Genomic DNA, 27583 nt, shown 5'->3' with positions numbered 1-27583 from the left:
ACATTTAGCAGCGAGTACATGAGATTGATTGGCAGCACTAAGACCCTCCTGCTGCCTCTGATTTGTTCTTCATACGGCAGTAACAGTTCAGGGAGGAGGTGGAGGAGATCGATCTTTTCACAGATTATCTGTCTCATGCAACATGGTGACAGTTTTGACAAATGTGTAAAAAACATATAAAAGTTTCATATTTTATATCTTGCTAAAAAAGTTACTTGTAAGTTAGTTTTGTCTCATTTCAAGTGTACTAAGATATTTGCAGTGGAAACTAAACTAAAATACCTGAAAATATTTTGTGTTTTTGCAGTGCAGACGCACAGATTTATTTATGTAACTGAATCAAGTGCTGCTGCAGATTAACGTCTGACCAATATGGACAAGCTAATCGTGTTTTATAAGAGCCATCTGAAGAAGGCGAGTGTGTGACCACACACACACACACACACACACACAGAGGCAATAAACGTCACTGATTGCTGGTGAGGTAATGGGCAGGTTGAGAGTCTCTTCAGTCAAGTGATGACAGCGATTGATCTGCAGGATTTATGGAAATCTGCTGGGAGTTAGTGAGTCAAGCTAATGAATCAGCTGGGTCAGAACCCGTTGTCCAGTTTTATGGCCCAAAAGACGGACGAGGAGGGAAGGTCACAGGTCAAAGGTTCAGTCAATTCAGACCTTCTTTCATTGGCTCTTTTTTGGCAGATTGATAGTAACAGCCAGTAAGAGTTGAGTTATCAACTTTTTGTCCATCCATTTTAGAATCATGTAGGGATTATTGCACATCACCAAAGGTCATTGGATGACTGGTGGAGAGGTCACTAGTGTCTTTTAAGCACTTTATTTCAGTTATCACTTTATAAATCATAAATGAGTATAAAAGTTTTCTATCTAAGGAAACCTAGCAGATTGCATAGAGTCATTGAGACGGATTAATTCCCGAAGGAAGGAATCACAGTAAAACAGAAGACCAGAACAAATGTGGCTCCTATGGAGAGAAAAATAACTGAAAACAAAAAATTACAGCAAATAATGGAGAGTAGTAGAAGGAGAAAGTGAGCTAATTATGTCAAAAAATAAAAATAATGTTGTGACAGTTAAAGATTTAATTTCGAAAATAGTAACGTTAACTTGTATATTTTGCTGTAAGAACATTTTACACGTATCAGCAAAGGTTTCTGGGACCTTTTGTTGAAAATGTATGCTAGAAAGCGGCCATGTTGGGCAGGGAAGATGAAGTGGATGGAAGCTGAACTATAGCTGGAGCTTTGTGGTTGGAGGGTGCTAAACATTTTATTTTGATTAAACATTTAAAGTATTTTGTTTCAGTCTTTTTCCACTTTACATCTTATATCTTCTGTTAAATTCAGATTAAACAATGGGGGTAAGTCGTCTTTTTCTTCACAAACTCATTTAAATCCAGTCCCATTTAACATCAAAATAATTTGAAGAAAAGTCAAAAGTCAATTTAAAATGAAGTGAAAGTGGTTTTAGTTCAGATGGTTTAATGGTTCTCAGTCAGACAATTTGATTTGGTTGAAATATATCTGGAAAAATATTCAATCTTTGGGTAAAAGTGCCTGTAAAATCATAACATCAATATATTTGGCTGAATTTTCTAGCAAAGATAACTTCTGATTAGTGCGATTAAACATTTTACATCAAATTGGACTGTGTGCCATTGAATCTAACATTTCTCTACAGATTTATCTGAATTAATTTGATATATTCTGTATTTTTGGTCTATTTAGAAACTGAATTTATATGAATAAACATAATTTATATAAATGCAATGGATGGTAAGCAGCAAAAGCTGAAAGCAGAGCCAGTTAAAGAGCTGAGTAGACGGCGGATCATGGCGACTGAATGGAGCAGAGGAGTGTCAACACTGCTTGGGCAGCAGATTATTTGCAGAGCTACAGATTCCCAGCTGCCTTGTTGGCCCTCCTGCTTGTCTGTCACTCCAAGTGTCTCTGTGTTTCTATGCGTTTGCACATATGAACATGAGACGCTGTAAGTTTCAGTCAGTTGACCAAGTCTATATGTGCCTCTGAGCATATCAGCCTGGTGCAGGATGGAGACTTTGTCACATTTGCAGCTGAGTGTAGATGACAGTATATGTATCTGTGGTGGAGCACAAACTGACCGGTTATTTTTACTCCTCCATTTAAAATCTGCTTGCAGATGCAGAAGTGCAGGATGTTCCTGTCATCGCGTTTTCCAGCAGAGTTTTATCTCTCCTTTTCAACTCGTCTCTCCTCCTGCTTTACGCTTCTTTCCCCTCTCTGTCAGGCAGAGTTACATGTCATGATGATGGAGATGATCCAAACATATGCCTGCCTGCACATATTTTGGCCTGAATGCTTGTATCTGCCAATGTTTGTCATTTTTTAACCTGTCAGTATTAGCTTGATATGTCAAATTTGTATCTTCTTCACGTTTGTGTTTCTGCAGGACATTAGCAATGTTCTGTTTGTTTAGGCTAATGTCAGCTATGGCTTTTTTTTCTTTTGTTTTATTTTTATGCTGTCAGAAGGGTGGGTTAGTTAGTTATGCTAACACTAAAGCACTAATCATAAACACTAGTTCTGCTGATGGTAAAACTCTACACCAACTGCTCTTGAAAACCTACAAATCTCAAGCACCGATATCATTTTGACATTATAATTTATATGTTTTATAAAGCCCTTAGATATTTAATTTATGTTTGTACATCAAGGATGTTCAAACTTTTTGTCACAGGAGCCAAAATTGAGTCAAAAGTAGTGAAAAAAAAACAACCTAAAATCAGACAATTAAGAGTCTGATTTTTTTTGTTTGTTTGTTTTCTTCTTTTGAAATTGAAATTGTAGTTCCAAAAATTTGAAAGGGATTTAGTAATAAATATAATAATAGTAATAAAGAAAATACATTTCCACCAAAAAAAATCAGACTTTTTCTAGTTAATAGCCAGATTTCTACTCTTTTTTTTATCTACAATGGCCAAACTATGCCGCCATAAATTAGAAAAGCATCTAGTTTTCAGTTTATTTTGCAAAACAAAATTATTTTCAGTTTCAAAAACAGGATTTGGTAAACCTTTTTTGAAAACATTTACTGTATTTAGCCGCGTTTCATAAATTGAGTGAAAGCTGATTTGGGTGCATAATTTCAGTAAAAATCTCTTTTGTTAAAGGTTAATTATACAAAGACGAACACTTTGTGTTTTACATTTTCCATTGTAAGAAAATTACAAATTAAGATTCTGCATCAGCAACTACAGGCCATGTTTGTAACATCTTTAAATTGCAGTTCATCAGTCCGAGGACTGGGCCACATCTGTTTCTGCTGTCCATGTTTTATTTTATTCCTGTATTTCTAGAAAGCGCTGACTCTTCTCAGCAACACTTTGCAGCTTCGTAATGAACTGTGGTTTTGGAAAAGCTAATGTTATCTACATTTACCTGATGGCACCCTTGAAGCAAGAATATCTGTTACAAAGTCACGGAAGAGGAAGAGAAGAGTATCGCTGCTAGGAGTCATCTGCAACCGGTCCTGATTTGTCTCATGAATAAAATTTGTCAACAAACTAGAAACAACTAGAAACATTTATTAATTAGTTTTATTTTGTAACCAGGTTGCTGTGTATTGCAGACTTCTGCCCAGGTCCCCCTTAAAAATGAGATCCAGATCTCAATGGGGTTTACCTGGTTAAATAAAGGAAATAAAAATAAAAAAAAGAGTTACAAAAGTGTCAAAGTTGTTGGAAACGTTAAGAAGTGTCAAAATCATCACCTAAAATATTTAATATCTTGGTTTCATGAATGCCAGAAAAAGTTTAATGTGTCATAAGAATTAAAAGGTGTGTTGCAAAATGACATCAGTTCTACTATAATTGTTTTTTTGTTGGAATATGTTGCATGTTTTCCTTTTTTGACTGACCAAACTGGATTTGAAAGGGTTGGCCAACCTTTTATTTCTAACCTTTTCAAACTTGTGTCTCTCGTCTTCAGGTATGTCCACGCCCTCTACCTGGGCGCCCAGAGCCGGTGGCACAGGAACGGGCCCCGCCGTCACTTCCACTGGAGGCTGATGTTCGAGAGCGCCGACATCACCATGCTGCGCCTGTTGGAGGCCTTCCTGAAGTCTGCGCCGCAGCTCGTCCTGCAGCTGAGCATCATGATTCACGGAAACGGCGTGCTGCCGCTCCAAGGTCAGAGAGACGCCACGTCTCCTTCACACTCAATGTTTCATAGAAAGATTTTTTTATTTAGAGGAAAGATTCTCTAAATATCTAGTTTAGGAAACTCTGATTCAGCTTAAATCTGTCTTTTGACTTTTTTTTGCCCTGTATTGTTGCTAGTACAGTTTCTCCAGGAATCCTATGTGGCTGCTTTTTACACCTGATTCCAGTCAAATGTTTAAATGCTCAGTATTTTATGCTGCCCAAAATCTATTATCTATAATCTATAGCCTTTTAAGGAAGTTATATAACAGAGTAGCTATTTATAAGATAAAATATCAGAATGGTTTTTAAATAGTGGATATTAGTAAAAACAGTAAAAGGCCTGAGTTAAGTTGCCACCCCCAGAGGTCACACCACAGGCATTACCAAAGGTCATCAAAGGTCAACCAACACCTCAACATTTTTTAAAAATCAAGCAAATCTGGTGTCAACGAACACTGTTACAAGTATTTTAGCTGCACAAACCAATGCAAACTTTGTACAATTAATATATGTCAATTTTGTTTGATTTTGTTACTGATATCTGGGGGCCTTTGGAAACTTTTTTTAAATCTTAGAAACTATAACGGCAAAAAGGTAAATGTACATCTAGGTGTAACAGCAACAAAGTGAAAGGCAATCGAGGCATGTAGGTTTACACAAAGATAAAAGTATAAAAATAAACAAGTTAACATATTATAAGGATTAAAACATACAAACATTAACTACTGTTTGAATAATGTTTGACCCTGGAATTGTTTCCCAAAATGCTTCGATCCATGTGAACACACAGGCTAAACTTGCAGATGCATGTAATCTCTTTTCCATGTGTAGGGTGAGGCATGGATGTCCATAAAACAGGTAGAAGTACAAATATCTGTGTGTGTGAGTCCTGAAGGCAGATATCGGTGGGAGAGTCTATGCTTTATTCATGCCACTCTTACAAGAAGCAGATTGTTCTTTGATGAATAAAACAAAACAATGCTCCTTTCTCCAGCCTCACACACACACACCTGGCGGCAGCAGCAGAAGACGAAAACTGGAAACATAGGAATGACACATAAAACCTACAAAAACACACGCAGACATGAACACACACACACACACGTGTGCCTGAAGAAGCATTAAAGACGAATACTTCATGTTTCCGTAAGACAGCAGAGTAGAGGGGCTATCTGTCAGTCTGCCTCAGGGCAGCTGTGGCTACAATGTAGCCTTCCACCGTCAGCATGTGAATCTCTATGTGAATGACTGAACGTAGTGTGAAGTGCTTTTTTAGTCCTCTGGGCTCGATAAAGTGCTGTACAAGTTCAGGCCTTTTACCGTTTCGATATCTGCAGTGTAAGGAAACATTTGTTCCAAACAAGTGCATGGCCGCCCGGCCCGGTCCAGTTTCAAAGGTCAACCAACACCACATTGGTCGTTTTACATCACATTTCCTGTGGTGTTTACGGTCGTCAGGTTAGAACAGGTGGTGACTAGATTCTGCTCTGTTTCAGTTTTATTGGCCACATTAGGCAGCAGTTAGCTGAGCATTTTTTTATTTTGGACTATAGTGGTTTTTAAACTTTATCTTCCCCCTAATTTAGTTTACAGATAAGTTCTAAAGCGCTAATGTAATTGGCTGTTTTGTTAACTTTACGTTTAATAAAGTTCGCGTTGAAGATTTGGTTATCGACTGTTAAGAAATATTCAAGTAGTTAGGTATATTCATGCTCTTATTTTGAAGTGGCTGAATAGTCTGTAGCACTTCTGTTTCCTCTCCTCATATTCTCCCTCTTTTTTTCCTGATAATGTTATTTTGAACAAGAAACACGTATTAACAAGATAAAACACGTAGAGAATAATACACAATCATAAATACAACATCTAAAGGTATTATAGGACATGTAAATTATATCAAAATTAAATCGGTGTTTGATGGTTGTAATCTTTCAATAACAAAAAAATGTAAGTTAACATTTAGAGCTTTAGCATTACGGTCGATCCGTGTGAACACACAGGCTAAACAACAAAAAAAACTTATGCAGATGCATGTAATCTCTTTTCCATGTGAGTGGAAGCGTAGCGCTTCAGCGTTAGCTGAGCTAATGTTTATGATTATCGTTTTAGCGTTAGCGCAAATAACTTTTGAGTTAGAGGTGTGCCTGTTTTCCACTTACAATCATAAATATTTGGAATTATGCAAAAACATTTAATCTAATTACATTAAAGATGTTAGTAAAAACAGAAAACTGTATCCTTCGTGAAGTGTTTAGTTTAAATCAGAGTATCTTAAATGGCAGAGATCTCCACACCCTGAAGATAAACCTTGTGCCCACTGACCATAACAGCTTTGCATGGATAGTGACATGCCTGGCTGACAGTGGAGTAAATCAGCCCAGCTCTGTGTTTCTCCGGAAAAGGCAGTAAATGTGCTCTGACAGTCACTTGAAGCGCACTCGGTTCCCTCTGAGAACGTTACTGCATGCAGCTCCACTAAACACTCTCCTACTGTCTGTGGAGAAAGCCTGAAACATCCGCGGTCCCGCTGAAATGGAAGTTAGCATCACTGATTGTTGGGTCTGACCGTAACCAGGTCTGCAGTTCCTAGTGTTGCTATCAAAGAAGACACATTTATAATGTTCTCAATAGTATAATTTTAGCATAATGACACACTGTTACAGAAAAGAATTAAATAGTACAAATGGACAGCATGTACAAACCGAGAGTTGGATTTACTTCTGACACAAAAGCAGGATTTTGTCTGACATATCTAGAAATTAAACTGCAATATAAAATTCAGGATATTTTTGTCTTGTTTACATTTATTTTTCATTAAATTCCAAATTAATTTTCCATCTCTTGTGGATTTTATTTCCAGTTAAAAAATACATCTAAAATCTAAAAAGATAGATTAGCAAATAAAACCATGTGCAACATAAACAAGCGAAACACAGTAGTAAAGTAGGATTGGCAAATAAATGCACTTTCAATCAGATCAATACATTAGTAAATAAAATTGTTAGTAGGTTAGTTAATGATTGGATTAGCAAATGAAAAAATTGGAAACAAGCTGAGAAACAAGTTGAAACAAATAAGTTAATTATTGATTTAAAAAATATTTGTATTTGCAAAGAAAATAGTGCGGTACATCAATGGATTAGCAAATTTATACTGAAGGAAAGTTGCACAAACACACATCTAGTTAATTGTTTAGAATAGAGAGGATCCTGCAAACTTGATCTGCAACACATTTATTAACAACATATTGATCCAACCTTTTTGCCAGGCAATTGGTTTGAACAGCAACAAAAACGTTATTTCAAGCTTTTAAAGTTTTAAAATGTTCTCATAAACTTATTTAACGAAAACATTTCTTATATTCCAGTAAACATCTTCAGAGAAGTGACTGCCCAAAAAATACCCAGAAAAATGTTATTCAATTAGAGAAAATCATTTAAAGCAACACTGATCAAAAATAACATTAAAATGCAAAGTTGAGGTGCTTCTGCTTTAATTCATTGCCATCTCAGTGTGATCCATGGCTAATTTCAGACAAGCTAACTTGATTAACACACATGAATGTTTAACTGTGCTCTGTGCAGCTCATGGTGGGCCACAAAGTTTAATTTGAAAGCTGGTGATTCTTCATCTCACTGCAAACTGTCATGATCCTCACTGTTCCTGTCAAGTCTCATGTTGCTCCACCGCTCTGCCCCGCCCACCTCTGCTGTCTACTGATTGCTGATTAATTTCACCTGTCCCACTGCCTATATTAACTCCTGCTTTGAACTTTCATGTCCATGTCTGTGATCATGTACTTGACCTGTTTTCTGCCTCCCAGCCTCCTGATAATCTGGTAGAATCTGATCTGTTGGGGACCAAAGACGCAACATTTGTTACAGTTTCAGCTGCTGTGGTTGGCATTGTGACAAACAAACCAAACCTTTTGTAAAATCTGTTCCCTCCTCCTCACCCATGGTGAAGCTACACCTAGAACCACTAAAAGAAACAACACAAACATCTCAGGAGAAGACGATGGACGCAACTTCCTGCTTTACAAAATCTAAACAGAAACTGGGTAGCATCAGATTTTAGCGGTTGCAGGATTTCTCTTTTGTCTTTGGTAAAAGACCTTGAGCCATTTCTTCTGCTCCAGGTAAACTCACATTGGTTTGTTTTAGTTACCCAGAATGCCCTACATTATAGTCTGCTTCCTGCTTTTGGAGAGGTCTCCGGTTCACTTGGCATTCATATGCATTCGAACCGCACCAGAGTTCACTCAAAAAAAAAAAAGTTTTTTAGACAGACCTGAATTTACTTTTTTGGTCCACTTCAGAGTTTGATTACGCATTCACACCTCCGCAAACGAACCAGACTATCAAACTAAGGTTTGATAGTATGTCCAATCTATACTCACCTGGCTACTGCGGTTTTCACACTTCGTGACATGATCATCGTCCCCGATTTCCAGCATAATAGTTTTGCTCTCTCTGCGGTCCTCTGGGTGAAACAATCCCTGACAAAAAGACACTCTTCATTGTTCTTCTGCTACATAACAAACTATTCAAGCCTATCAAAGACCGAATGTAAGAAAACTATTGCTCTGGAAACCACCTGTGTCGGTTAACTCTTCAATTCCTGATTATTCAGTACTTCCTGTTTATGTTGCCCGTCACTCAATTAACTCTCCTTCGCAAAGCTCCTCTGAAGACAGAATTGCTGTCAATCTTCCACATTCTGAAATTCATCTATAAAACTTGTTTAACCTTTCCTGGGTTGTGGTTGTTGTTTCTGGTCCAAATGATACTTTTCCCTTACACAAGATGGTTAAGGTCCAACTGACTGCACAAAATAAAACTGCTGTAAGAAGAAACACCAAGAGTCTATGATGGGCCTTTTAAAGAGCCAAGGTGACAAAATGTTAAAACTTTAGAGTGATTTGGATGAAATTTGATAAACATAACTACACTTAAACAATCAAAAGGTGTTGGAAATACAAGGTCTTCACTGCATCCAGTTTTTTTCCTTTTCTGTCTTGACAGAGTAAATCTAAAAAGATCTTAAGAATTCAAAACATTAAATTGGTACTTTACTGTTTCCTACCTGTAGTCCTTTTTAGTTATTTTTTCCTCTCACTTCCTGTTTCACCAGGCCTCTCAGCTTCAGCATCACTGGTTTCACTGGCCTGGATGATTGCCTCCTACCAGAAGGTTCTCCGGGACTCTCGTGACGACAAGCTGCCCATGTCCTACAAGGCCGTGATCGCCCAGATGCTGTGGCACTTCTTCACCATCGGGGCGAGGACCGTGGCTTTTGCCCTTTTTGCCTCTGTCTTCCAGCTCTACTTTGGCATTTTCATCGTCAGCCATTGGTGCGTAATCTTTGATCAAACTCAAAATGTTTGCATTCAGACTAAGATGCTTCGTTTAAGATTATTAGTACTTATGATTGTGATTTGAAATAGTGAACATACATGTAAAAAAAATCTAAATGATTACATGTAATTTTACCTCTGTTAATGTGTTTTAGGTGTGTGATGACCTTCTGGATTATCCAGGGTGAGACTGACTTCTGCATGTCTAAGTGGGAAGAAATCATCTACAACATGGTCGTGGGTATCATTTACATCTTTTGCTGGTTCAACGTCAAGGAAGGGCCCAGTCGCTTCCGTATGGCTCTGTATTACTCTGTGACTCTGGCTGAGAATGTGGCGCTGACCGCTGCCTGGTATACCTACCGTGGCCCCCAAACAAGTGACTCATCCGCCCTGGTAGTGGTGTGCCTGGTGGCCTGCAGCTTTGCCCTGGGAACCTTCTTCATGTTGGTCTACTACTGCTGGCTACACCCGGACGGGCCTGTTCTGGGCTCCCAGTGGGGAGGATGCGTAGATGAGGGTGTGGTAGGAACAGGGGGGATGGTGGGAGTTATTGACGCTTGCCTTACTCCATCGCAAGGGTCCCAAACGGATATGGTCATTACCAGTCCTCCACGGACTTTGCCCAGGACTAAAGATAAAGACTTGGGGGAGCCAGTTCCTGGGGAGCGGGACAAGGACAGCTGCCTGCCTGTCTTCCAGGTACGCCCCTCCCCTTCCTCTTCTCCCGCTCTGCTTCACAGGACCTCCTCCACATCCCGTGCACAAGAGGGTCCTGTGATCAGGATTGACCTCCCAAGAAAGCGATACCCAGCCTGGGACGCACACTTTATCGACCGCCGCCTCCGCAAGACCATCCTGCTTCTGGAGACCACCTCGGCCATAAGTCCACGGATACAGTACAGGAGTAGCTTGATGGGCAGCAAAGAGGTGTTAGAATATGAGACAACTGTTTAAGCCAACAGGGGCTGTTAAACTACAAAGTGCAGTCTGGGTCCAAGACTCATCCCAGAATCAGTCTTCAACCCAGGAATACCTGTGCTGGGAGTAGCATGAAAAGAAGACAGAATGTCGGGCGACTCTCATTGAGAAAAGAGGTTGTCAAACTGAGATTGTGAAATGTGAACCTCAGTGTGGGACCAAAGCTGTTGAAGAACATATAGCAAGAATTACCTGTTGGAAGTTAATGGAGTATACTGAGCCAGGATTGCCTCATTTTCTAACACTTCAAACAAGAGGAATTTAATCTTACACCAGGGACCAGTAAGTGTTAGATTTTGTTTCAACCTGGACGGTGAGGACAACAAGTAAAAGGACACCAGAGAAATAAAGCTTGAGATAATTAAAAAAAAAGAAAACTGTCTGCCACATGAACTGAAGCCTCAGGCCACAGAGACAGAACAGAAATGTATGACATGTTGAAGAAACAGATTGTCAGAGTGTTCATGGGACATGCAATCATTTTGGGTTTGGGCAAAATACATAAATCAACAGCCTATTGATTTGGCATTCACAGATGCTGAGTCATTGTCTACAACCAAATTCATCCCAGGTTTAGCCAAGATAAACACACACCTCTTACCAATCAGTCACTTCGGCTTGCTTCAGAGAATTACAATGACTTGCAAGAATACACACAGACGAGTCTGAGTCGATTTGTTGCAAGAGTTGCTTTGTTCTTTCCATCCAGTCATGTCCCCAAAAGGTTGCATGTGCCTCACAAATCTTTGGTAATTGTGCTCTTTAAACATTTTGTCAGAGGAAAAAGCTGCTCGAATTCCCCAGCAGGGCCTTGGCTTTCATCTGATGATGGATCGTAACTCAGTCTAAGTTCAGATGGTCCAAGAAACGTAGGCCTGCAATACAACTGATACCAATTCACCCATCCATTTGTGCCACAATTGCAGCCATAGCACAAGTCTCGCTGTTTACATCCTAGCTGCACTGTTGACTCCAAACCAACGGACTCACTTGGAAAGCTGAACGAGGATCTGATAAGTGGATGTAAGTGAGCAGCTTCTCAAACGGCCACCAACGTATGGCATGCTGTAAATCGCCAGAAACAGGTCTGTGATGTACAGTTGAATAAATGCAGATGTCCAATACTGTATAAGATGTTAAAATAAGCTGTAGTTAGGTGATGAATGCCTTTTGTGAGTAAGGAAGCTTCATTTACTCGTAAGAGTCTAAATGTTGTCCAAAGTGGTTCACTTTTTCTAAAAATCATATTATGTAGAATATGGAGGATAACACGGTCTACTTCAGTATACTATGAACTGGTTTTTATGGGTTTGATTTTGAGGGCAAAAATAATAAAAAGAAATATACCACTTGTTTAAAGTTAACCGTCAAGACAAAGAGTACAGATATGTTTTTGCAAACTAGGTAGATGCAATAGTTGATGTCTTTTGTAACAAAAAGGATATACCCACGTCTAAGTTCTTTTGTTGGGTTTGGTTTCTTTGGAGGACCATCATGTTTTAAGATTAAGATGGTTCTGCATTAACTATATAAACAACACTGGGTGCTTCGTGGATGTGGTCAGTGAATCAAGAAGTAAAACAGAAGTGAGAAAGTTCCTAAAAGTGGCTCCACACTAGTTTAACTTTTTTTTAAAAGTCTTTTGGATACAAATCTTTATGGTCTCCTTTTTTGTGGTCCTTAATTCAGTCCAAATTAAGGCTTTACTGTCAGGTTTTAAAAATGTCAATATTCTGCCAAATTAGAGGATTTTAAACTACAAACCAACAGGTGATGCCCAGAGACTACATCCATTTATTTTATAATCTGCAACTGGTTTTGTTTGGAGAACACATTCCTGTAAGTGCTTAACTTTGGGCAGAAGTTTACTTTGCCACTATTAGGCATGGGCCGGTATGAGAAACTCACAACTTTGATTAAAAATACTTGATTTAATTGCTTTTATCGAAAATAAAAACTCAGCAATTTTTCAGAAAGTTATATATTTATGATTCTGTTAAGAAAATGTTATTGTTCATTCTGCCCCTGGAACTATGGACCAGATCTTCAACCAGCATTGTTGTTAAGTCATATGAGTTTGCTTGTCTGGTCCACATGCATCTGTAGAACGCCTATGAGGTATTTTGTGAGGGAGTATGAGTCGACTGGTATGCTTTGAAGGGCTATCTGGTTATTTTATACCAAAAACAATGCTGTGTCCACATGTTTAGCACAAAAAACATGCTTATTCCCAGTGCAGGATGGACTCCACTCTTTGACCGAAGTCAAAAATGCGTGCTTTGGATGTTTCCCAATCATGCACACCTGGAAGGAGACCCCAGTGCAGACTTAGAAGCACAAATAAGATTGGATATATTTCCAAACCACCAAATTTGTCCTTTTTGTAAGCAAGGAAAAAATACAGTATCCTTCTTTCAGTCAGCTCTGCAACAAGAAGAGGGAGAGGCAGCAGCTCATTCATACAGTTGGAGCAAACTTTCCTTATTCCAGTGAATTTTGTGGCAGCCCAGTAAAATCACTTTAAACTGTAGGAACTTTTTTGTAGTCTAAAAACCCTGATATGCCTGGATACTGGATACCGGCCCATGCCTGATCAATTTAGACTCCATACACTTAAGCAACAATCAACGGTGATCAGGCAGTTTAGGTCTGATCCTTTTGGATGTGGGCATTTTTTGACAGTATGTCAGTCACTGAATAAACATTGGATGTTGCGCTTTCTTTTAATTTTGTGTATGAAAAAGAAGGGAGCAGTGAAGACAGAAGGAAAGTGACATTGATCCTCTATCGATGTGTCTGTTCTCGTTTTTCATCTTGGACAATTCAAAACCGCAGGTGATGTGGATACATTGTTGAGTTTTTAACGGATCAACAACCAGCAGCGTTTTGATTTTTTTTCATACTTTCATGAGACGTTTTCTAAGTTAGTTTAACTGGAGGCTTGTTGACGATGAAGATGGATCCTCAACATATCACATTTGTCTTTCAGCTGATAACCAAAGTTAGCAAAAAGCTGGTTGGAAACCATTGGATTGCTAAAAGTATTTGGTCCTCCAGCTTTTGGTAACTAGGATGCAGCTTCAAAGGTCAAAGTTCAGCCACACCATCAACCACTAGGGTGTGGCTAAAGATCTTGCCTGGTCAGCAACAGCTTCACTTTCATCTTCATCAAACAATTTTTCCCCAACAGCCTCTTTGAACTTAGACTTAATCGTTTTCTGAAGCCGTTAGATGCGATTTCCGTCTTTAAGTTGGTCTGACTTGGTAAAAAAGTGGAGGTCTCTTTCTGTCACCCTGAGGAAAACTTGAAGCAATGTGGTGATTATATGTAAAGTGGTAACATTTACTCAAAGGTTGGTGTTTATTCTTATAAAAATACTATCCTTGTGCATGCCATCAGTTAAATGAGGTTTTTCAGCTTTGTTGCTGTAACATCACGATGTTGAGGCTCAGTAAGAATGCAGACGATCTCAGTTTTTGAGGGAGCTCCCAATCCATAACGGTACCAATGAACACCATAATACAGCTATGAAGAGTCTCAATATATTAGAAGACAATAAGTTTGGAGGAGATTTCTGTTGCTGCCACATTGAGTGAGCAAAACTCTCAGAGTTTGTTGCATACGAACTCTGAGAAATATCAAAAAAGACTCAAATGCCGGTACATTGTGACCCGAACAGCGTCTTTTGTTCTTGCTTTATAATGTCCTCAGTCGTCATCCATTGAGTGTTTTGCTGATGATGCATACACTGTTTCCTGATGTGTTTGAAGATTGCTTCATTGAGTGTTCAGTGGAACATAAAGAAAACCCAGTCTGTATTATTAAAAGCCGGTAGGATAGAGATGCTCTGACTCGTACATAATGCCCTCCACACTTACTGGCTCACTGGTAAAGATGTGTAAAGAAGTCTTAACTTTCCCGTTGAAGCTGCATAATTTCACTCCAGATCTCTGCACTTAAAGTCTTCTCCTTTAATGTTTCAGAAGGTTGGAGCGTGCGGAGAGTGGGATCTTTAACGGTTTTATGCAGACTTCAGCCCAAAGGGTTATTTACAGGGTTTGGATCCGGGGACTGAGAGCGAATAGAAAAGGATTTTAAGCCTTGAGAACCCTTATATTGATTTGCCTTCTGCATCAGTATCCAAGTGCTCAACATGCCACTCAATCTCGCAATATTCTAAGATATTTGGAAGAGAAACTGGCTCACAGCATTATAGGTCAATCGCCATAATTAACAATGAACACAGGAAGGTTTTCCACATATTAATTTCTCGTGTTACACCTGATATACCTGAACTGTTGCTGAACAGCTCAAACTCATAATAGTTTATGTCCGAGTAAGGATGAGCAAACTCCATATAATTATATTTGTGGTGGTGGGACTTTTTCCTGACAGTGTCTAATGGTGATAAAGAAGACTTGATGATCCTCTCTGCCACTCTTTGGCACATTGGAGATGTACGTTTGTCCTTTATCACCCTCCTTATTGTGTGGGGACCAGAGAGATTTATCTAGACGTGTTTGTTGATGGGCAAGTTGTAAAACTTTTAGGTTGAGGGTATTTTTTTCTGGAAGCCATTTTCTTACTTGCCTGTTTTGTTTGTCATTAAAGCCTATAAGACACATTGGTCAACTTCAAAAGTATTATTTTAAAGAGATTTTAAGTGTGACCATTATGATATAGGAAATAACTTCTTTTTTTTTTACTTTGGTGTTTATTTATCCTCTCACTTTGCTACGATAAAATATTTATCTTAAGACTTTTGACACATCTCTACCAAGAAGTCGGAAGGGCATCAACCATGGTCCAGATCATTCAGGAAGGCAAATAAAAGCAAACAGCAGCAGTTTGATGATGCAGACAGTGTCCTACCTGAACCCAGGGTCGTCAGTCCACTGGTGACATACACAGAGGTGCTAATGGTGCTGAAAACAATGACATTTTGTTACAAATGATCATGACCTGACAGGCTAATGTACGGCTGGTGCATACATAAACCACCCAGTCACAGGCCAAGGTACACTTTGCTTTCTCTGATCGGGTCATGCAGCAGTTTTTCTGTCATTAAGCTAAGATAACAGTTGATAGTAATGTGCTGATTATATATTGACTTGAACAGGAACATGTTTAAATGTTATCGAGTCCAAAAGCTCGAATCATCTTTTGTTAATTAATGCAAGGAGTTTATGTTGATTTATTTTTGTATTTGTTTTATATCTATTTATCTATTATTTACTCACTTGGTGGCCATGTCTTTGGTATGACTCTTTTATTAAGATGTAAAATATGAAAATAGTTTGTTTTTTTTACTCATTCTATATTTCTGTAAATATCAGAGTGATACTATTCTAGGATGTGCGTGTACAAGTATGTGTGCTTTGGTATGTAAGTATGTTGTGTATGTAAAGTATGTGTGTACTGTAAGGATGTGCTCTCAGTTTCCTCTTCTACTTTGTTTTTGATAATGCCGCTTAAACATCCTTTGAGTGAGCAAGCAGAAAAATAAACCTGTGGTGAAAATTATCTATGATGATGTTTAAAAAAAAAAAAAGAAGAAAAACAAAGAACTCAACAAGCTGTGCTGATTACTGTAGGTGGGAAAATACTGTAGTAAACATGGCTCAACGGCCATCAGAATAAACTCAACAGGCCTGTGTTTGTGTCTTCTTTGATGCATGACAGCTGGAATTATTTAACTTCTGCTTTTTTCACAAATTAAAGTGTATTAAAGGTGTTATTTTGCTTTCTAAATACTGTATGAATCTTTTATTGTTTAGGAAAAATCTGCATAATTTTTGTGTTTGTGGAGAACTATAAGAGGTTCTTATAGAGCAGATCTCAGAAGAATCAACCATCACATGCATCAAGGTTGATGATAAAACCAAAAGTTCATTCTTCAGAGATTTGTTATAAATTTTTAGAAATGTATATGCTTGTTATTTCTGGTAAAAACAAAAAAATAAATTCAACAAAAATTCACAGAGCGGGGTTTATCTATTAGAAGAAGTTAAGTAGTGCTAAAATATATAAATTGGTTCTTTATGGTGATATCTTTATGTTTCTGTGCAAACTGGGACATTTTTGTGTAAATTTGTTTTATTCTTCAAAATTTGCAACTAAGGTTTTCACGCTATCATCAGTAAAGACCCCAAAAATCTCCAAAGGCTGCTAAATACGAGGCCAATTCGTTGAGGTGGCAATAGTTCAACCCTTTTTACCTCAATTGGTAAACAGATTGGTGAAAAACAAGAGCGCTCAAAAGATAAATGTCCTATCTCAGATTCTAGTTGCCTAGGTAACCAGATGATCATTAAGCTATTAGCTCACTAGATACTAGCGAGCGGTTGCCTTGACATTAGGTGCAGAAGGATGCTGAGGTAATTTGTGTGAGACTCCTTTGGCTTCATCAGCAGAATTTCCCCTCTTTTCGTTTCCTCTACATTACAGCCCATAAGTTAACCTTCATCACAGTGCTGCCCTCTTTTGGCCAAACTTGTTTACTGAAATAACAGATTCATGGCTTCCATAAAGTCTGAATCTGAAGGAAGTTACGTCAAACTTCAACTGGACAACTATTCCAGATGCTGCAGCAACCGCTATTTATGAATGCTTTTGTATTATGTTGTAATAAGAGTAGAATAATTGTACCCTGTAGGGATTAAAAAATGCTGCAAACAGAAAGTTAGGCAGGTATTTCTGTAATCTGCATCATCTCCTGTTTGGCTGCAGGTAGCAAATTGTTTAAAAATGCATCACTTCACAATGTATTTGCGCAGCATTTTCACTGAAATAATGAGAGTGAGTGTTAAGAGCCTGAAATCATCCCAACAGACACAAACTGTCAAACACGCAGTACCTGGTGCAGCTCTGTTTATTTTCTTCTTCTAAGTGTTTAACCCAAGGCAGCTGTTTGCACCCATAGTAGATGGTAAAACAAATTCTGCTCCTATTGCTACAGTCTTACATTACACTACAAACAGAAAAAGCAACTTTTATTTTTTAAATATTTGCTCTTGGAAAGGAAAGTTTGTTTAATCAAAGCCACATATGCTGCAGTATGTAACGTTTATACAAATATATTTTTTTCATATTTCTGTCAAAATGTTGTGACAGTATGATATGAGACAAAATATAGTCTGTGAAAAAACCAAGCTCCTCTGCCTTTTCCCAGTACTATCCAGAAACAACCAATTAGATCCAGGAGGAGGGTTTTAGTGTTGTCAATCACCCTCCGTGTGGCGCTGCTTATCCCTCTTGCAAAGAGCATTGGAAGGAAACTGGTACATCCTGTCATGAATGCTAACGATAGTTATTTGCTGCACTTTTAAGCTATCAGTTGTGATTGTGGAAGGAAGCTGGAGTACCCGGAGAGAACCCACGAATGCACAGGGAGAACATGCAAGCTGCATGCAGGAAGACCTTAAGTCAGGATTTAAACCCAGGACCTTTTCACCTGCACCGTCCTCCAGCCCTTCTCACAGATGTACTTTTTTAAATGCCCAAAAAAAAAGCTACATTTTGAGAATCTACATCCATAACGACATTATAGAAATAAACCTGAGAGAAATGTATTCATGATCTACCAAAGTTTTTTACAAGTCAATTACCAATCTCCTAAAATTAAGAAAATAGGAGCCAACTTCTCAGTGCATCCTATTTTTAATCTACTTGATACTTAATGTCAAGTAGATTTCTTCCAAGTATCAATGTAATGCACAGTATACGTATACATGTTGCACGTCTATTTTCATAAACAGTAAAAATGCTGATCTCTAGATCTCCTTCAGAGTAAGTAAGCAAAAACAGAGTGTTTTGGAAAGGCTGGTTTGATTACAGTGTGGCCTGGAGTGTTCAACATTCACTGAATTTATTAATCTGTTTGTTGTAATGACTTAATGTCAAACCTGGGATGAAAAGCAAAGTCTTTTTGTAACTACAATCCCATAAAGAGACAGGCCTTTGAAAATCACTTTAAGTTGTATGGTTGTATGGAGAATTGGATATGACACTTGTCTCTGCACACATAAAATGTTAAAAAGGGAATTTTGAGCTGTATAATTTGTGTGTTTTATCAGAGACGAGAGAATGGATGTTATCAGTCGTTGGTGGAGTTTCCTCTCGGACAGGAAGTGGACTTCCTTCGCTTCCTGCTCTCTCCTCATGCCCACAGTGTTTATGTGTGTGTTGAGAGGTCTCAGCAGAGTAGACAATCAGTGTAGAAGCAGAAAAGGGCAAATATGACACACTTGCGATAAATGAATTCAGACTTATAGGAACAAAGAGGCAGAAAAAGGTAGAACAAATGAGAGACAGGGGCCACAACATCTGAGTGGAAACAGTGAGAAGGATCCGAACTTTCTGACCCAGAACAGAGAATGGACTACGAACCAAAGAAACCAAAGAAGGTACATAAACTTATTTTATTTCCAATGTGTTTATGCTATTAAGATCAGAATACTTGAGGCTACTCTATCCTAATGGAGCCATTTTGTTTTGTTGAAAACTTGTTGATTTTGCTTAAAAATGCCCAAAATAACAGAAAGTAACCTGAAAGCAACAGAAACAAGTTTGATTTACCAGGATTAACTCCAAGACTTCTTGGACTGATTCACGTCTTTTTATATTAGCAGCCATTTTTTCACTAGTATTCTCTATGAACTAATATTTGCCAGTATGAACTTTCTGTCTTTTTCTTACTAAATTATGGTGTTCAGAGTTTTTGACATGCACAGAATAGATTGGTTACATTTAGTCTCTTTGCCATCAAAAAACTTTTTAAAAGACAGTTCATAATGATAAAAATGTTTCCACTACAGTTATATTCAGTAAACTAGAATATGTTTTCTGATGAGGCTCAGATTAAAAGTACCTTCTGAAAATAATCTTTATCTTTCTTTAAAGGCTACATTTCTATAATAAAGAATGTTTCTCTTACTGATCTGATGTAATATTCTGTTTTTAAATGTCAAGTTTTCATTGCCTATAAGTGGAAAATCATCAAAATTAACAGCAATAAAGGCTGGAAAACACCAGTCTGTAATTAATCTATAAACCATGTTTCACTTTATGATAAAGTACCTGAAATAAATGAACTTTTCAATAATATTCTAATTTATTGAATTGGTATGCAAATGTAGACATTTGGGTCTTTTGTATTCCCTGGATATAATTGTAAATATCCTTATTTAATAAAGTACAATTTAATTCAGTTTAGATTGTTTAAATAGTGTCAAATCACAACAAATGTCATGTAAATTTAGGAGATAAACAGGATTTATATCCTGGTACAGTTCCATTTGGGCCCAATTTAATTCAAATCATAAAGTCAAATTAATAATTCAGTACAGTACAATTACACTTTTATTGTTCAGTGATATAGTACAATCAAGAATATGGGGACAATTGACAGAAAATTGCACCATATGTAATGCCAGAACGTCGGAGAATTTGTCTGTTTTTCTTCCCAGACTTTCGTTTCACCCATTAAGCGTCTGGTCTGGTCCAGATCTGGTCGCAGGGCCGTAGACCGAGGCAGCGTTTACCGCCGGCCTCTCCACACCGTCCCCCTCTACCCACCGGATTACCTCATCCACCCTGAGCGGCTCATCTTTGATTATGTGGAAAAGGAAGTGAAGGTAAGAAACGATGAAGAACAGAACTGAAACGGTTAAAAAAAGACGCTTGCCAACTCTTTAATGTTTGATCTCTTCTCTTAGTTCCTTGGTCACCTGACCTGGGTGTCAGTTTCATTAAATCCATCAAGCAGAGATGAACTTCTGCAGCTGCTGGACACAGCCAGGGTTGGTAGTTTTTACTGATCTATAACTCATTAATCTAAATGTTTTTTATTATTATTATTATTATTATTAACTTAAGCTTTAGTCACCAGTTAATGATCAACTGCAGAAACTCCTACAACTTTCCAGCATAGTTCAGTGATATAAGAACAAAGCAGGTCTGTTCATATTCCATAGTTTGAAGGATGCTTTACTACAGATTAAGGTCAGATGAGACTGACTCTGAGACACTGAGATGGTTTTTTTCCCACAATACTTTGAATTTCAGTCTCTTTCTATATATAGAAGATTTCTGCACCTCCACCATCAGTTTCAGCCTTGCTGTGGAGGAGAAAATATTTAAATCAGACACAGGAAGGGCTGCAGGTTACATGTGTATTCATTTCTGAATGGTAAAGTGATTTATGTGGATAGAGAAATTATGCACAAAGTTCAGAATTTGTTCTTCGCTTTGAGCTGATCATGCCAACACTCTGACATTGATTTAGTTTTGCTTCCAATAAAGGAATATTAGATTGTAAACTTTATTTGCTGCTGCAGCAGAATATTTTCCAGTTTTCATCATCGTTAAATCAATCTAGCATTTAAAATTCACAACTTTGCTGTATTGGTTTCCCAGCAATCAGCAAAGCTAATCCAACCATGACCTTTCAACTTCCTTGAAAAAACACTGTAGGGATGTGGACAGTGGATGCTGACTTTAGCATTCTGGATGTCTGTCCAACTGAGACATTTTTAGATGAAACATTGAGATGTTTTCCTTATCAAAACTAAGTTCTGGCTGATTTCTCACATAATGTTGCTATTTGAACGATAACAGAGCCTAACGTTCAACTCTGTGTTCGTCAGTAGCAGCTGAAGGTGCTGCCGCTGAAAACGAGCATCGATCAGGACTGCATACTGAGTCTGTCTGCTCGCTGTCTGCTGCTGACATGGAGAAACAACGAGAAGCTGCTCATGAGGATTCCCACACATGAAATCGCTGCTGCCTCCTACCTGCGAGACGACGCGCTGCACCTGCTGGTCCTCAAGACAGGTGAGGCAAATGTGACTGATGCCACAGTATGGAGAGCCGCCAAAACCATCAGAGGCCTTCAATGAATACTTGGATTTTAACACGGACTGATATTGTCAGATATTAGAGAGTATTGTACGACAGCGTATTAGGGCTATACAAAAAAAAGCAGCACATTTCCCTGAAAAAACTTTGAGACTAATCTCAGAAAGTTTCTAGAAAAACCTGGAAATTTTGAAGCTTGAAAAGTCGAAAATTTGCGAGGAAAAAAACTCCGATTTTTTTTTTTTTTTTTTAGGAAAAACAGGAAAATGTTGAAAATTTGACAAGTCAAAAATTTGCTAGAGAACACTAAGAAATTTTCCAGAAAAACTTGGACATTTCTGATACAAAAGTTGAAAAATGCAAAAATTAGAAAATTTCTGCAGAATTTATTTTTTCCATCTACACTATATATACTATATACTCTATACTGCTGTCGTGATATTGTAACAAAGGTGGATTTTGTTTCAAAATGCACATCCTGCAGGTCTAAATGTGGATTCTGTGGTTGCTGACGATGACAGCCTGGACAGGAGGAAAACACAAGGCATCGACGGGCGGCGACAAACCATGAGCTGCAACGCTGAGTCGCGACCAGCAGGGGGCACGATGGAGCGCAGACACACCATCTGTGGAGTTGACTGGAGGCCATCGCTCTCCAGAAGTAACCATGACAAAAACCAAAATGTGGAGAGAGGAGGTGGCGAGAAGGCAGGGGGAGGAAGCTTAGAGAGAAGGAGAGTCGGCGGCAGCTGGGAGAGGAGGCAGCAAACCAGAAAAACCGGTGGGAGCTGGGAGAACCGCAGAGCGAGACCAATGAGTGGGAACTGGGGGGTGGGAGGTGGAGGAGGGAGCTGGGAGAGGAGGCTTGGAGGTGGTGGAGGAGCGGGTAGCTGGGAGAAGAGGCATGGAGGTGGTGGAGGGAGCTTGGAGCGGCGGCAGACCTGCACTGGAAGCTGGGAAAGAGGGAAAAGCTATGGCAGCTGGGAGAGACGGAACTACAACCCGCTGGAACCCACACCCTGTCCTGACGCCTACTGCAACCTGGTCATCCTGGCGGTGGAGAACAGGGTGAGGGTCTTCCCTGGAAGGCAGAGCGACCCTGATTATGCTAATTAGTCCACATAAACACAGATTTATGTATAAACTAATCACCTGAAACAGTAACCTTGGTGTTTCTGTGCAGGATGCTGCAGAGGAGTATTGCTCCCTCATTTGCCAGATGTTCCAGATCATTTACGGCCATCAGACTATTGAATGTGTCGACAGGGCCGGATTTCACCACACCATGCCAGATCGATACTGGCTCCAAAGGAGTGAGTGTCGCAAAGTGAAAAGAAATTAAGGCTTGAAATATTTCACTCTATGTGTAGTAAATCTATATGTAAGTTATGCTTTTCACTTTCTGAAATGAGTGACAAAAATCACATTTGAGATGTACTTTCCACTGCTTACGTAAGACATTTTGGAAGGCCCCCACTTAGGGTTCGTTTACACCATTCCTGTTTAATCGGCTTTAATTCAAATCCAGTTCATTTTCCTAGAAATCCGGTTCGTTTGTGAAGGTGTGAATGTGTAATTGATGTGATGTGGACCAAAAGAACGAACTCTGGTCCGCCTACAAACCTCGGTTTCTATTTGGTTGAAGAAAACTGGTGCGGTTCGCATGCCAAGTGGATCAGAGACCGCTCCACAAGCGACAATCAGGAAACGGACTAAAACTCATGGCATTCTGGGTAAATAAACCTGCGTCAGTCTAGCGCTAACAGGAGAAATGAGGAAAAGTGAAATCCTCCAGCCGCTAAAATCTGACTCAACTCCATTTTTGTTTAAGAAGTTTACCTCAGTGTCTTCTTCAGAGCTTTTCACATTGTTTCCTTCAGTGATTCTTGGTGCAGCGCCCCTAGAGGTGAGGGGAAAATAGGTTTTTCAAAGGATTTGGATCATTTGACTCAGTGCAGTGTGAAAGAGAACCACACCAGCTGAAAATGGGATAAATGTTGCAATTTTGGTCCCCAATCAAACCTACTGACTAGCAGGTGTGAAAACAATCTTCCCTCAAGAAGATGTGGGACCAAATGCTAGATCAGAGGATTTCTTTGTCCACCGTAGCCTAGTGTATCTCCGACTGAACAATAATTAGTGGCACAATGATACACTGTTAAATGCACTTTTTTAAACAAGATCCATATGTCTTGTTGGAACACTAGTAGCTTTTTCCTGGAAATTCTCTTGAGGTGATAGAAGGCTGACTTTGCAATTGTCTTGCTGTGTCTTTGAATGTTCAGATCAACAAAAAGCAGAACAAAATAAATGTAAATAATGATAAGCCTACAAAAAAATCTCGTAAATAACCCAATAAAATAAAGTCATCCTAACACAATTTTTAACCGACTTCAAAGAGTAAAGAATAAAAAGTAAAACTTGAAACATTAAGACTTTACTGTATCTGTACAGGTGACAGCTGCCTGACTGACATGTCCTACAGTTATGATCCAGAGTTTAGCTGCTGCAGCTCTTTGTAAGTAACATGGCTGTAGAACAATAACTACTTCTGCTTTCTGTATGTTTATATGTGATGCGGTTCTTTTATAATATTGCTGCAATCCTCTAAGAAGCCAGTGTCCTTCTGTCTCTGCAAGCGACGGCTCCCAGGAGGCTTTTGAGCTCTACTATAGTGAGACGTACAGCGAGAGCTCGTCTATCTCGCTGCAGGACTCCCATCGCAGCCTGGCATCAACCAGTGATGGAGCAGACAGCAACCCCGCCCTGCTGCTGATGCAGGAGTACATGATTACGGTGAGTGTTTACAACAATCGCAATCTTCACAAGCAGAACATACTTGTAAATTCTAGACACTAACAGGTACCATAGAATTGCACAAAAAAATCCGTGACGGACGGCGGAGTCCCAGCTCGAAATTCTGTGAAAGAGGTGTACGGAGCCTTGTGCCAGAAGCCCATTAAAATGCATCTACATCGTTTAAAACTGTGTGATTGTGAGCATGAGGGCGAATAAAAATAGCAACAGGTATTTTGTTCCATATGGCTGTTACACTCCAGTAGGAGTGTAACAGGTAAACCTTTTATGGATGCAAACTCGACTTAAAACCCACCTGTTTAGGATTGTATTTGAAACGTAATCAATTACAAATTTATTGATGGACCCTGACTTAATGTCATGTTTTGATTGTTGATTCTATGTTGCATTGTGTTTCTGTGTTTGATATGATGTAAAGCACTTTGAAATGCCTTGCTGCTAAAATGTGCTATACAAACAAAATTTGATTGATTGATTGATAAAGCTAGGCAGAACAGGTTTGGCTCCAATACATTTTGAAATAAGTAAAAACAGACACCAGGGAAGGAAACTGAATCCCCAGCATATATAGTAAATAAATGCGTGTGTGTGTGTGTGTGTATTTATGTGCAGCTGAGGAACAAGCTGAATCCTCTGGAGCTGCAGCAGTTTGCAGTCCTGCTGAGAGAATACAGGCTGGGTTCAAACATCGACCACTTCTGCTCTGAACTGCTGCAGCTGTACGGAGACAAGCGCAAATTCCTGCTGCTGGGTGAGAGACCGAGACGGAGTTATGTTCTTCTCTTGGAATCCTGGTTTGTTTCATTTGGGCTCATTAACATGTTCATCCTTTGTTTTTTTCAGGCATGCGGCCGTTTATCCCAGACAAAGACGTCGGCGTGTTCGAGGAGTTCCTGGAAAGCATCGGGATCCGAGAAGGCGGGATTTTAACCGACAGCTTTGGACGTATTAAACGCAGCATGAGCAACACCTCAGCCACGGCCATGAGAGGGTTTGTGGAAATGGACGTGAAAAGTTTATTTTCAATAATTCAGTTCATGATTGATTCATCACACAAAAAGTGATCTATTTTAAGAGCCTATTTCTGTTTAGTTTAATGATTATAACAAATGAAAACACAAATTCTAGTTTCTCTATAACAAAAATTATATTAGATGAGACGAAAAAACATTTTTAATACTGAAACCGACCTAAACTATCTTAGAGAAGACTGTTGTCTTGACAGTTAGTCAGAATTATAAGCTTCTACAAAACATTGCTAAAACAGAGCTGCATTCAAACTTACTATAATAGAAAATTGAGCGGAAAGAAAAAATGTGACATTTGACTTAAATTCTGCTATGGCCTTTAAGAACACATTTTAAATATACTAAATATATAAAAATGGAGAAAATGTGGCAGTTTTTTGGTAAATGTGTACATAAGGAACAGTGAGAATCGAGGCCTTGAAAAAATTGTGAACCGAAGGCCACTAGAGGTCAGTGTGGATTCACAAGGCGTGGACTGAAATCCCAAACTAAATATGGACCGCGAACACAGTACAGTACATGCATGGATTTTTTTCATACGCTGACATCTCACTAAGAAGATGTGTGTTTGGTTAATTATTTCTTTGTTTGGTTCTTGAAAAGCATGTTTATTTCCTTTTAAACTGTGCCAGATTTTTATGGGTTGAGCAGAGCAGATGGATATGTGAAAATTTTTTCCCTGCCAAACATAGATTTCCTTCACTTTGTTTATATTTTAATTGTTTTAATTTTACAAGTGATATAGATAAACATTTTGATGATATTCTTATTTACTGGATGCACCTGTTTTTGTTAGTTTAGAACCGGATTTTGTTTGATTTAGATCTTCTATCTATACAAAAACCTGTCAGCGAGATAACAGCTATTCGTCTCTCAGTAGGTACGACAACGGCTCTCTAGCAACAGGGTCTCAGGAATTTAACCGACGCATCACTGACATCACCCACGACATCCAGGCCCTGGGCTTCCAGGACACGCACGGAGACATCGAGGAGGAAGACTACTACCTCTGATGAAGGCAGAGAAGAAAGACTTAAGAGAGAGATTTCCCAACAGTTCTGTGTTTTCATTCACAGTAAAAAGGAACCAAAGTCAAATTTTTGTTTCTGCACAAACTTGATAAATAAAGCTAATTTTGATTCTAAGTTAAAACAATTCTGTGTTTAGATGTGGAGGGGATATGTAAATTATTTTGTAGTAGAAGTGCTTCATGATAAACTAGAAATCGTTTTGAGACACAAAATGGTAAACTAAATGAATTCAGGAAGAACTACAGTAAAATCAAGACAAAATACAGTACAGTTTTGGATAGCAATGCTAAATATTCCATATTCTACTTAGCTTTTTAATTCCCTTCCTCTACCTGACTCCTAATGAAGATCTGACTTAATAAAAACTAGATCTCATCATTGTGTTTTATTCAACAATCAGTATTAAAAGGAACAGAAATGGCCTGAAAGTTCTCTTGGCAGCAAAATAGTGAAAATTTTTATGTCTGCCTTTTGCAATCTAAAATCTGTGTATAAACAAATTTCTGTATTTAAGTTGTGGAATGTTTGAATACATAAGAGTTAATTAACTGGAGGCAGTTTAAAGGACACTACAAAATTAACATATTCGTCATTTCTTCAATGTTTAGTTTTAGTGAGTTTTGTCTGGCTTTACTCTAAAGATTTTGTTAAAGACATTTAGTGTTTCACAATTTTTACATTTTACTGAAAATTTGTTCCAGATTAACATAAAAACAACAGTATTCCTCTATGTTTGGTTGAAACTCTGGGGATGCAAAAGAGACAAAACAATTTGTCCAACGAAGTCAATAAGCTACAGATTTTCACTAGCCATCTTTACAAACAAAGTCTAAAGTGCTGGGATGAGAAAAAAGGAGAAAAACTAGTTTCTCCCATAGAAAAATCTTGAGCAAAAGCAGCAGGAAGCTAGGTTGTTCTCTTTATAATGACTAACCGTTTGAATGGCAGGGTTTAATCACATTGGTTGGATGCCATGTGACACCCATTCTTATTGGTTAAAATTAAATCAGATAATGTGACGACACAGCATGAACTCGCTCAAAAACCAGGAAGTCCGCCTGTTCTAAAATAAGTTTCGACTTTTGTCTGTGTTTTTTCACGTACGGGGTTCAACAGTCGTTGTAATGCATCACTTTTATAAGAAGGCACAGCACAGTTTAGTGTTATGGACGTTGGCTAATCGCCGGCACCGAGGATTAGGCCCGGGACGTACTACCTTACGTCAACGTCGGCACCATCTTGTGAGGGGCATTTTTAAAAACGCAGAATACAGCACAAGGCTGTTCCGTTTTATTGAGTAAAACTGTG

General features: G+C 38.7%; 2 protein-coding genes across 5 annotated transcripts in view; both read left to right on the top strand.

The window, feature by feature from the left end:
- LOC102227260 (XK-related protein 7-like) overlaps nucleotides 1-16188 on the top strand; it is a 59063-nt gene extending 42875 nt beyond the window's left edge. The window contains exons 2-4 of the mRNA XM_005801892.2: nucleotides 3990-4189; nucleotides 9338-9557; nucleotides 9716-16188. Of these exons, the coding sequence (XP_005801949.1) occupies nucleotides 3990-4189; nucleotides 9338-9557; nucleotides 9716-10517 (1222 nt within the window). The 3' untranslated portion in view covers nucleotides 10518-16188. The remainder of the gene's footprint in view (nucleotides 1-3989; nucleotides 4190-9337; nucleotides 9558-9715) is intronic.
- Nucleotides 16189-18731: 2543 nt separating this feature from the next.
- On the top strand, nucleotides 18732-26389 carry ccm2l (CCM2 like scaffolding protein). Of its 4 annotated transcripts, none has more exons than XM_014469824.2 (11): nucleotides 18732-18947; nucleotides 20010-20177; nucleotides 20259-20342; nucleotides 21192-21375; nucleotides 21884-22467; nucleotides 22583-22712; nucleotides 23854-23917; nucleotides 24039-24195; nucleotides 24829-24967; nucleotides 25060-25207; nucleotides 26122-26389. In XM_014469824.2, exons 1-11 carry the CDS (start codon nucleotides 18918-18920, stop codon nucleotides 26255-26257), a joined length of 1824 nt encoding a protein of 607 aa, XP_014325310.1. In that variant the 5' UTR covers nucleotides 18732-18917; the 3' UTR covers nucleotides 26258-26389. The 4 variants fall into 4 exon arrangements, with proteins under 4 accessions (XP_014325310.1, XP_023198992.1, XP_023198949.1 ...); XM_023343224.1 differs by having other exon boundaries at nucleotides 24012-24195; nucleotides 26125-26389; XM_023343181.1 differs by having other exon boundaries at nucleotides 24012-24195.
- Nucleotides 26390-27583: the final 1194 nt, after the last annotated feature.

This window comes from Xiphophorus maculatus, chromosome 1 (genome assembly GCF_002775205.1).
Source record: "Xiphophorus maculatus strain JP 163 A chromosome 1, X_maculatus-5.0-male, whole genome shotgun sequence".
NCBI lineage: Eukaryota > Metazoa > Chordata > Actinopteri > Cyprinodontiformes > Poeciliidae > Xiphophorus > Xiphophorus maculatus.
This window is presented reverse-complemented; position numbering and strand designations above follow the sequence as displayed.

Excerpts from the sequence above, each read along its gene's own strand:
- ccm2l (XM_023343181.1), top strand. The coding sequence starts at position 18,918 with ATGGACTACGAACCAAAGAAACCAAAGAAG. Across the intron at positions 20,178-20,258 it reads ATGTGGAAAAGGAAGTGAAG|TTCCTTGGTCACCTGACCTG; the intron begins GTAAGAAACGAT and ends CTCTTCTCTTAG. Across the intron at positions 23,918-24,011 it reads TTTAGCTGCTGCAGCTCTTT|AAGCCAGTGTCCTTCTGTCT; the intron begins GTAAGTAACATG and ends CAATCCTCTAAG.